This window comes from Ambystoma mexicanum, chromosome 5q (genome assembly GCF_040938575.1).
Source record: "Ambystoma mexicanum isolate Mex_15411 chromosome 5q, UKY_AmexF1_1, whole genome shotgun sequence".
Lineage (NCBI taxonomy): Eukaryota > Metazoa > Chordata > Amphibia > Caudata > Ambystomatidae > Ambystoma > Ambystoma mexicanum.
In genome coordinates this window covers 805,324,038-805,336,080 of record NC_090933.1, presented here as the reverse complement: position 1 = coordinate 805,336,080, position 12,043 = coordinate 805,324,038, and the positions used below count along the sequence as shown (strand labels likewise).

Sequence of the window (12,043 nt, the reverse complement as noted above, 5' to 3'; positions counted from 1 at the left end):
GGAGTGAAGTTCAAGGGTGGCTACAAAGGCCTTCGAAAGGTTATAGTCCACCAGCATGACAATGGGTAAGTGTATCAATGAGAACATTCAGGTCAAAGGAGGAGTGGAGAGAACCAGGGGGACAAAGGAAAGCCTAAATAGTGAGAGGAGTCAGAGGGAGGACTACAATAGCGCCATATTCAAAAAGGTTAGAGGTGATGTCAGAGGGAGACTGCTGTTTTGAGGGCCTTTTTGTTAAGAAATCCACACCACCACTCTTCCCAAACGGTCAGGGAGAGTGGGAGAAGGAAACAGAGTCAGTGTGGATAGTGCCAGAGTCATGAGGGGGTTCTAGGTTTCTGTGATAGCAAGAAGTGAAAGTTGAGGGTGATAAGAGTCAAAGTGGTCAGTGATGTAAAAATACGTGCTGCAGAGGGATTATGCATTCCTCACACACGAAAGAGCTACAGGAGTTGGGGGGGAAAAGAGCAGGTAAGTTTAAAATTACTTTGCAGAATATTAACAAAAAAACAGAAAATTGTTGCAGAGGATATGCAGTAGGCGAGGGGGATAGAGGAGGTTGGAGATCCTGGCAGAATGTGGTTGTTGTGTTGCAGTGCTTTGTGTGCATGGAAGAGGAGAGAGAGATGAAGAGGGGGTAAGAGTGAGGCAGAAGTTAAACTGAGTCGATGCTGAAGGCTATGAGAGAAGGGAACGGGAACAGTTTGAAAAGGGAGGAATTGAAAAAAGTGAAGGTGCATAATGGAGAGTAGAAGAAATAGGCAAATGATGACAGTGAAGGAAGGATGCAGCCCAAGAGAGAGAGGAGGGGGTAGGTGGGTGAGCTGAAAGGGAAGGGGTAGAGGTTGCCCGAGAAGAAGCAAGTGCAATTGTTAAGCTACAAGAGGGCTATAGGTAACAAAGAGACAAGAAACCAGCTCAAAACAGTAATTATCTGCACAACGTTATTAAATAAAGAATATATGTTTTCAATATATTGTGTGGACCTTTCCTTTTGTTTAATTGTTTTTATTAGCATTTGGGAATGAAACAGAAAACACAAACCTCTACCCCCTCCCTAGGAAGTAACCCCTGAAAGCATACAATAACAGCACACCCAAATCCAACCTGCACCCATCTCTCCCAACCCTCCACACTCTGCCAAGCCCAACCGCCACCCATCAAAGTTCAAATCCTCACACTGGCCCATCCCAGGAGAATCAGTGACCATCACCTAGGCCTTCAGCAAAATGCTTCAATGTCCAATGGCCTAATACAGTCTGCATGATCCAAAGACATCTAATGGTGACCGCGACTACGCATCATCCTGAGGTGCTGGAACATAACCAAATGTGCTCCCACTGTACCCCTCAGGATTGACCCCTCCGAGGGCCACTTAGCATCAGTCAGCGCCACCGATGGCAATAGCTTAGCATCATGCATATTGCCAGTCAATTAACCATCAGTAATCAGAGCTCCTGCGTAGCAAGATAATGGATTCACAGGTGCACCCCAGAGACGCACAGAGGACGCCCAGCGATCAACTGCCTTTCAAGCAGGTCATATTGACCATCCCCCGAAGCCCTTGCCCAGCACTCATTTCTTTCCACATCCCTCTAGCTGCTTGATGGGTCAGTGGCATCCACAATTTGGTAGATGGTCTGCCATTGAAATTAGGCCTGCATTGTTTTAGGTTCATGTGGGGGCCATCTGCCAGACAAACCCTGTATACATTTAGTTGTCTGCAGTCCTAAGCACAGACGTATGTTGGGTATAGCAATGGGGCTAAAGACCAACTATTGCCCTTTGACTTCGAAGAGGTTATTATTATTTTTTTGTTTTAAAGCCACCCCCAGCCCCTTCCCAGTTTCAGAATAGGTTAATATATTTGCTTCTTTTAAGGAGGATTAATAGAAGAAGAAATACGAGAATTAAAAGTCTGCAGTAAAAAAAAAAAACACAATCTGCAGCAAAGAGAGATTATAGTAGCAATTTTCTATGCCATGGTGTTCACAAATCCACTCCCACCCACACATTTCATACGAAAGAAAGAACCAGAGACCCTTTCAATATTATCATAATAGTGTGCTTTGTATGGGATGCATCACTCAGAACCACTTACCGGTAAGGTCATTTATCCGATTGTATGACAAATTGAGTTTTGTCAGTGCAGTCAGTTTACCAAGTCCTTGACAAAAACAAATACAAAGAAAGAATATGGTTTAGAAACATTAAATTGTGCTAATTGACCATTTAGATGCAGGCAACAGACCTTATGAATTCCCAACAAACACTGACATGGCTGCTGTATTTCGAAGGATCAGTGTCATATTTCACACACATATCTCCAGTTACAATGCATAGCTGTGACTCAAGTACTGAATACTGCATATAGACAATACTTACATCACATAACGTTGACTAGATTATTGTAAACATTTGTAAAAACTAGCTGACAGTATAATATATATATTACACGGCCACGGTAGTGGCTGTCTAGTTATGGTTAAGTTGCTGTTTCCATAGGAAGAGCACTTTTTGGGCGGCTTATAACTTCGCTCCCCCTGCACGAATCCTCACCAAACTTTGCAAAAAAAAAGTATATGGCCCACTCTGGATTTTTCTGCAAAGTTTGGTGATGTTTGATCCAGGGGGGGCAAAGTTATAGGGGGGGTCCTTTCCCCCATAGACTGAATGGGGGAAAACTTTGCGCACGGCTACAAGCGAAACCGCTGGACGGATTTGCACCAAATTTGAGGCAGTGGCAGGGGCTTGGGCGTGAAAGCGTGCTTTTGCAAATTTTGTGACAATCCATCCGGTAATTCACTTAAAACGATCAAAACGTATGTCTCTAAAAATTAGTGATATCTATGTCCCCTCCGCGGTCACACTTCCCTGTTCGCTCCGTGGAGAACATTGCAATTGGCTATTCTGTGGCGTGCTGCCCGTGACCATGTTGCGCTTTCACCGATTGGTTGTGGCACAGCGTGAAGTGTGTCATAATCTTTCGATACGTCCGCCATGTTTACTTCGCTTTCTGTTGAACGCGAACATCGGCGCTAACATACGCAAACGAAGAAGGCACCAATGCACTTTAACACTTCCGGAACACTGTTTCGAAAGGTGAGCGTTAATGAGACGTGGTATTAGAAAGTCAAACATTGTACTCTTGTTAGCACTGTCATACGGTACAGTGGGACTTGCTACTCATTGTATGAAATGAGCTTACTTTGTCCATTTTAAAAGCCATGAACAATATTACTGCGGTCAGAGTGGCGGGAATCTGAGGTAGCCACCTGCTCTATTTCGTACACAAAGCCCTTCTGCTTGTGTACGCCAGTAGCGGTTCACATAAATAGACGCTGATATATTGTTGCAAAATGAGAATGTATTTGCATTCGGAGTGAAGGCCACTGTACTTTCTCTTTTCAACACAAGCTCAGTACGGCCGCATATTTGTCGACACCCATAAGGGTCCCTTGTTTTTTTAACCTTGAGGTACAGGGAAAGAGTAGAAAGAATTCAGGGAGTAACAGTTTGAAAAACATATCATTTGATAAGGTTATGCTTCAAAAACTTTTGCAACAAGCATGATAAATTAGTTCCCAAACAGGCAGTCTTCCAGATACAGTAGTGTCTGACTACAGCAAACGCAATGGAGGCGCTCCACATCATGTAAGTGTACTTTTGCCGCCTATATTCCGAATTGATGTAATGTTTTAGTTTGTAAAAAAAAAATATATATATTTTCCCTAATGTTTTACAAGTTTTGTGTCGTTGCAATTTTTTCCCCATTATGGACATTGCCGTTTGTAGGGTGCCACTACATTTCCCCAAATTAAAATAATATTTAATAAGAAAGGTATGTGTTAAAAAAAAATTTTGTGCAGAAGTTGTGCAGTGATACACGTTTTATTGCCCCTTCCAGCGCGCAGCTACTACCAAAGAAATATTGTATTATTAATAACGACGTTCCAGCTTTGTGCCGTTCGATTTATTTTTCCAAATATGGACATTGCACATTGTCGCCGTCCCTAGGGTCCCACTACATTTCCTCCTATTGAATACATTTTTTACTGATAATGTTATGTAGTACAACTGTGGTTAATCCAAAGGTTGTGTATTCATACACCTTTTCATTCACATTTCCTCCTCAGATACTTTCTTCCCTATTGTGATTGTCACGGATTACAGATGCCAAGTGATGGGTTCTTTAACCGTCAAATGCAACTGTTTATAACCGGCTGTCTCAGCATCATAATTCACTGGGATGATCGTGTGGGCCCTTTGTGTCCTTACGCTGCTGTCGCCGTCAGAAGTAACATTCCATCCTTTCTGGTGCTGTAGATCACAGCGGTTGACGTCGTCTTGCACATCAATGTGGGAGGAAAACGACTATTGTGGCGGCAACGCTTACTTTCTGTGTGTGGAAAAAGCAACGTGACCTTTACCATTGTCATCGTCGGCCAAAGAGACAAACTTAATACTTCTATGGGAAAGTGAATAGTGCCATCTTTTCGCACATTACATTGTCCAAGAAAACTACTTTACTACTTGCAAAGGGCGATGATGTCGCTCACTTTATTGTGAAATAAAACTACTGGGCAAATTTTTAAATGTTAGTCTTTTCTTTATGCATGCTACGTTGCAGGTCGTAATGTGTTCTTTTGTAGGTGCTACATCACGGCACGTACATCCATATGGACGATTTTAGTTTAAGCTGTTTAACGTTCCTTGGCAGCTTATGGAGAAAGGTACTCCATACCACTTGCATTGGCTGCGGGAGGGTCTGGCCCATCTCATATGCATTAGTCAGGCCACTTTCTGTCACCGTCAGCCCAATTTCTGTCACGCAGATGCCCTATGCACAGAAATGTTTGTACAATAATATATGGATACACCCTCCCAATACACATATCTTCACACCTTTCCACCTATGTCACTTACAATATTTTGTGTCGAAAGGTGAGTGGTAACGGTGTTGCATCCAGTATTTCCGACATCATTGCGCTGCGCATCACAGAGTTTGCTTGCCATTTTATGTCAACGTAAGTACACTACTCCTTTGCTGTTTTTATGCACATTTGTACATTTGACAGAAAAAAATTAGTACATGTACAACACATGTATGTAAAGGTCATTGACAACGACTGAAAAGCTTTGTGTTGTGCATGCGATAGTCTTTTCATATTTAACGGTACAGCTTCCGTCTCTGTGAGGGGTAGCCTCTATGTATGGGTAGTGCCCACAATGTCGGGGATATGGTTACTTGCCTTTATTGCAAGGGGGAAACATTGCATTGAGGTCGCCATGTCCACAAGGGACTGCCTTTCTGGTAAAAATCTTGCTCGTAACCACTTATTTATCAAGGAACACAAATGTGGTGCTGCCATAACGATAACACAGTTTCTTTTTTGCTTTTTGCAGCCTGCAATGGAAAGCGAAGAAGGCTTTCTATCCAATGCCAGTCTTCCCTTTGTATGGTGGCCATGTTGAAAAAGGATTTGTTTTCTTCAGCCGGGAACGCCAGAGGCGTTCCGGTTGAAGACAAAATAATCCTCTTTCTTGGTACGACGATTTACTGCTGTAAAATCTCGATTGCCAATGCCATTCATCCCCCACTCTTTGGGGAGGAATGGGGGTGAATGATCCAGAAACGTCGGTATGCACTCTTGCTTATATTGTGTTGCACACTTGCATTGTGGGGTTCTGTGGCGGAAATTGTGGAGTAAGAAGTTCTTAAAACAATACCCAATGTACTTTCGCACTATCAACCAGTTACCCATGCCATTGTGAAGTGTGTATGAAAGGTGGGCAGTTACTTCAAATGTTCCTTTACAGTAGTATGCTCACGTGTTACTATTGGAGCCCTGATAAATGTAGTCGAAAATGTTTCTAAAAGTAATGTTATGATGCATTTATACTACTAAAAACCTATGGCATTTAGTTAAAAAAAGTTTGTTGTTACAGGGAGGTTATGGTTACGTTGCCCTCACAAAAACCTGTAAAATTCACTACAAAAAAAACTTTGTTGAGGGGACGTTATGGTTAAGTAGCCCTACGAAAGACCTGTCCACTTCACTAAAGAAAAATGTTCGCCCACCCCATTGTGGTTCAAATTAAAAACGAAAAACCCCTGAAATTCGCCAGTTATGGCAGACTGAGCCCCTTCGTTGCCATTGCCACTGTGCACTGCTAACACTAACAACCCAGAACATGACAGCTGTCCTGTGAAATGTCACTGATGACATCACTGACGACATCACATGTTTAGCCTATTTGTTTTCGTTGCCTGCCATATATATATATATATATATATGTACATTCAGTAAAAAAAACTTTGTAAAAGGGATTTTATACTTCACAGTGAAACCAAAAAACACTGCAGTGTCCCACATTATGGTAAGCTAAGCAACCATAACTGCCCGTACCACTGTGCACTGCTAACGCTAACACCCAGAACATGACATCACAAATGTCATTGATGACATCACATGTGTAGCCCCTTCGTTTTTGTTCACTGTGATATCTAGGCCAGGTAGGTGTATTTACTCACAGTCAGAAAGTTACCTTTGAAAAGGTATTACATTTATAGATATTGCTATTCTCACATGTTCTTACACTACTTTCCTTAGAATTTAATCGCATCTTATGATGTACATATATAGGGGAAGAAGCAGGCCTGAAGCACAGCAATAATTTTTTTGTACATGACTACAATCATGCACATTATACACAGTTGCTAATGATACGGCCTCTTGTATGCTTACTTTCCACTCCATATATAAGCCCCATATTTGTATGCATTGCAGTGTATTTATGTTTTGTGTGTATTACTACAAATATGTATTGAGTGATGCATTATTAACAACGGAGTACATGTTTCAGAGACCAGAAAAGTCTGGTACAGAAGCATTCACCATTTTATAGTACAACTTTGGAAAGTAGAAATATAGCACCTCTGTGGTGTATGCTCCAGCCAAAACCCACGTTTCTGTATGAGTAGGTTCCTGTACTAGAAAGAACACTGCAATGGAATTTTCTTTAGAACAGTACATTGCGTGCTGAAATATGAAGTTTATTACACATGTCCCGATAATCCCCGATACTTTTTGACCAAACTTACATTCTCAACGCCTTGTCTGAAAATTAAATGCACATGTGATGTCATCACTGACATTTGTGATGTCATGTTCTGGGTGTTAGTAGTGCACAGTGGCGATGGCAACTAAGGGGGCTCAGTCAACTTAACCATAACGTCCCCTCAAAAAAGTTTTTTTTGTAGCTATATATTCAATACAAAAACTTTAGTTATTGATCAGTTAAGGTAAGATACATATCGGAAAAAAAACCCTGAAATGCAACGAATTCGGGAACTTGGGACCGGCTTAACTAGGCGCTTTCCTGTTGATCTCCCCTATAATACTAGATCCCCAAAAATGCCATTTTCTATGGCATTGTGAATCCCTTCTCTACTAATAAATATGTCCTCTTGGGCTTTGCAACAGAATCGTTACGCCAGTCCTTAGTACCCCAATGCGTTGAATTTCAGGGATTGTGTTGCAATACTTTGCTTACCTTAACTGATCATTAACTAAAGTTTGTACATTTAATTTCAAGGGTTTTGTTATTCCATAGATGTCCCCACCACTGGCCGATACATTTCAGAATACTACCAGACCTTCGATCATGGCCAGTGGGCACGGCTAGTGATTTTTCACCTCAACCTCATTGGATCTGTTAAAATTACTAAGCACATTGTTTTGGAATTACTTTTTTCCCCCTAGATACAGGTACAGTTATAATTAGGGTTTACTGTTTTCAGTGTTTTTATTTCAACAGTTTTTTTTCCAGTGTTTTAAAACAATGTAAGAATATGTGGTTATCTGTGTTTTCCTGCGTCCCTTCTTCAATCCCAGATAACTGTTTTTTTCCAGTGTAAACACAAAAATATTCTTTTATTGTTTCATTGCATGCATACGTAGGGTAATAGCTCTCATGAACGGCTGCAAGAATAACATAACCGGGTTTCAGAGGTTCGAAATCCACATTAATGCAACCATCGCTCAAAGACGTTCATGAATCACAGACTGGTTTTGACAGTGGTATTGTCAAGTATAAAAGATGCCAGGCTTTGAGAACTCACAATTTTATTAGGCAATGCGCAGTGAGATTACATTATTTGCCAAGGATCACACACTTTGGTTAAGCACTGTGCTAAAAGCCCTTTGCTTTATTGTCTCTTGGTGACTGTTGGGATACTTCGCAAACCAAACTATCCGCATTTAAGCAGTACTGGAAAAGGGGAGAAAAATGACCGGCTGCAAGAATAACATATGCAGAGGTACGTGAAATAGTGAACATCAAAAGCTGGTACCCATAAATATATAAAGGGAAATATACAAATGCAGTTCAATTGACTGTCCCCTTAGAAGAAAGTGTACAAGTCAAAATAGCATTAACTTTTAAATAAATTAATGAACACCAGAAAAATAAGCTGCGGGGAAATGTTCCCAAAAGTATGCTGCCATAATATAAAAGGTGCTCACCTTTTAAACTCAGCAATCTGTACTGAAACATTCCCAGGAAAACAAAATCCCAGTACGAGACGAGTGCTTGTAGTCTTTTGGGTAAGCATCTGCACTGGGAACATGACAATCGGAGTAAAATCCTGGCAGCCAAATACTTGAGCAAGTTTGCCAACCTCACAAAACCCAAGGTGTTGTGTATACCATCTGAAAAAAAGTAATGCTGTTCACCTAAAGGTGTCCTTTACTTGTGACCTGAAAAGCAGCCACGATCAGGTGAACATAACTGACAAGTGTCCAGGATTGCAAACTGGCTTGCCACATCCTGGGCAAATACTCATGACTACTTGCCCCCTCATCATTTCCCCTCTTCACCTCAATGTCTGGCTTTTAACAGTACTCTGCTTTAGAAAGATAACTTGAAAAGTACACATACATGTGTCACTCAAATATATAAATCCTAATAGAACTATGTTAGGGGAAAAGTGTACAATTGTGGCATTATTCCACCCCATCTTGACTGTAAGACTACAAATACCAGAATGCAATTAAGCAAAAGGCAAAGAAATGGTCTCTCAGAGGGCACTGGGAACATAGAATATCTTTAAACCATATTGGGGCACAATATAGAACAAAAGGTTATTCTAGCTTGCTTCGCACATGCCAGCTGGATTTGCAATTCTCCATGTATTAGCAGCACCTTATCCAGATATAGCTGCTCTTTTCATGTGGGTCTCATGGCAGCATGCTCTTTAGAGTGCAATATTTTCAATGACTGACAGTAGCCGGGTTTAAAATAAAATAATGTGGACACTGTTTTCTTAGTGTGTCATGAGATATTTAAAACTAAGAAAACACACGGCATCCGGGACTGTAGACTGTATCCCATCTGTGCAGTAACCGGGGCCGACCATACTCATTTTCAAAAGTGAGGAAGGAGCCGGCCCAAGAACATAAGTAATTGGAGTCAGGCAATTGAGTTGAAGGGCTTGCGCTTGCTGGTCTTCCCTCTCACAGTGGTGGCTCCACCTTTTATGCACCTGTGACCTGTTAAGAGGCAACACTGTTAGAGGGAAGACCAGCAGGAGAGAAGCTGGGCCGGGAGGTACGGGCCAGAGAGGGGAGAAATCCTACTGAGAAGGAGGCTGCTAAGGAGGGTCCTACCTCGAGGCCAGGATGGCGGAAATTGTCAAGGAGAGACTGCTAGGCCGGGGCCCCAGCAGGCCATGTGAGGGTTAACGCTGTCAGAGCCTCCTCTGTCGGGTGCCCGCAGCCAGAGCTGTGGGGCACAGAAGAGACCTCAGTGCTGCAGGCCACTTGTAGCTCTGTGAGTGATGAGCGGAGCTACCGGCAAATCACAGCAAGAACTACACGCCACGAGGAGCGTATTCACCATAAAATGGCCGCATCCGTATCTGTACCCATGGAAACGACAACAACAAAGAAATCTCTCCGACCCGATTGGGTCCCACACCTCACGCCGACCTCCCCTCCTGTTTTAAATGGAGGGGAGGCGTGCGGCGAAGCCGCTGAGGGAAGGCCAACAGGAAAGGCAGTCACCCTTCTCTGCAGCTCTCCGCTGCTCGGAGATGCTGGATGCAGGAATCCATGCCTGCAACGGAAACGCAAACAATGGCTGCTCTCCAGCCTCTACGGCCCTCCCACCCGACCTCAGACGTAGATCTGGAGCTCCTCTCGTTGCACACTGGCACCCGGAACCCTTGCACATATCAGCCCAGTGTCGCTTTGAGGAACGGTCGCTTGCGTACAAGGTATGCTGCATGAAGCCGCATTCACCGCCCCGCAGGCGTGCGCACTAGCCGCGTCATCATGAAGCCCCGCTCTGATGCCGGACACAGCCCACAGGCAGCCCATAGGCTTCGCCATCTCCAGTACTCTACAGCTCACTTAGGTGCTCAGATTGCCACCGTCTCAACTTACCATCCAGCCACTACAGCGGATCGCACCTGCAAGTCACTCTATACGCATTCCGAACGTGCAACACTACCGCACCATGAGGCAATAGGCTGCCCGGATATGGACCCTCTTACCGATGTACTCTCTGCAGCACAACATGTAAGTTCCATGTGCACAAACCAAGATGATGTTATTACTCTGGTAAATGGTGCCCCCACTGCTTTGTTATGCAATGGTGCCCCCCCCCCCCCTGCCATGTTATGCAATGGTGCCCCCACTGATATGTTATGCTATGGTACTAATGCTGCTACTCTGATCAATGATGCCCCCACTGCCCCGCTGGTCAATGATGCCCCCACTGCAATGCCTGACAATGTCACGAATGATAACATGCTGGCTAATGTTCCCCACACTACCAAATCTGTGTCTGCCACGACCACCAACCAAAGGCTCACTTCCGCTACTCCTGCTAAACCTCGTAGCCCCTCCTCCAAATTCCTAGCTTGCACCCTGGTGAACGCACGCTCTATCCCAGCGCACACGTTTCATGTACATGATCTCATCAGCAGGGATAATCTCAACCTTCTTTTTTCCTGTGAGACATGGCTACAAGACACACCGGGACCCGCACTCTCGCTTGCTATCCCATTTGGCTACACCATATTTAGGCAGGATCGGGCGGGACAAAGGGGCGGGGAGGTGTGGCCATCATAGCCAAGGACACCCTTGACATCAGAAGAATTCAGGGTGAACTGGGGCACAACGCCGAATACCTCCTCATCAAACTCAAAACGTCTCCCAACTCCACCATCACCTTTCACCTTGTGTATCGCCCCCCCAGGCCCTCCCACCGCCTTCCAAGAAACCCTCCTGCATTCTCTATCGCACAACTTGAAATAAACTACCAAAGTAGTTGTACTGGGTGACTTCAACCTTGGGCTTGACGACCCCCAAGACACCAATGCTATTACCCTACAAAAAGGACTAACCACCCTAGGGTTTGTCCAAGCCATCACCAAGCCTACTCACATCAAAGGTCGTACCATTGACTGGGTTGCGCATCATAACTGCCCCATTCTCCGCTCTACCATATCCCCATCCCCTTGTCAGAGCACTTCTGTATCAACTTTCACATTGACATATCCACAGAACCATCGAAACCCACCATCATCCTCCCCGCCACACTATCTAGGAGCTCTAAGAAACTAACAAACAATACCCTCCTTCCGCACCTTCAGGTTCCAGCCCTGCAACCACCATTCCCCAATGATCCTTTACTACTAGCCAACACCTTCAATCAAATCATAACCACTGCAGTAGGTACCATCGCTCTCCTGACAGCCAAGCATTCCAATGCTTGGTTCTCACAAGCACTCATGGATCTTCGATCAAAGAAAAGGGCATCACGTGCCACATGGAAAAGAAACCCTACTGAACCCAACAAATCTGCCTTCAAGACCATTGTGAGACAATACAAAACTGCTATCACACATGCCAAAGCTGAATCCTACAACACAAGGTTTAATAATGCAGACTCGGGGACTAAAGAAATCTTTGCTATTTTCAGGACACTTGAATCCCCCTCAGCCCCACCACCCAGCATTGTAAACGATGAGGCA

At 43.8% G+C, this 12,043-nt stretch overlaps 1 protein-coding gene across 3 annotated transcripts in view; it reads right to left on the bottom strand.

Annotated features, from left to right (window-relative positions):
* LRRCC1 (leucine rich repeat and coiled-coil centrosomal protein 1) overlaps positions 1-12,043 on the bottom strand; it is a 1,358,299-nt gene that overhangs the window by 1,213,363 nt on the left and 132,893 nt on the right. For all 3 annotated transcript variants that reach the window (XR_011278636.1, XM_069621288.1, XM_069621287.1), the window contains exon 3: positions 2,102-2,167. Coding sequence is in view for 2 of the 3 variants with exons in the window: in XM_069621288.1 (XP_069477389.1) it covers positions 2,102-2,167 (66 nt within the window). In the remaining variant the exon portion in view is untranslated. The remainder of the gene's footprint in view (positions 1-2,101; positions 2,168-12,043) is intronic.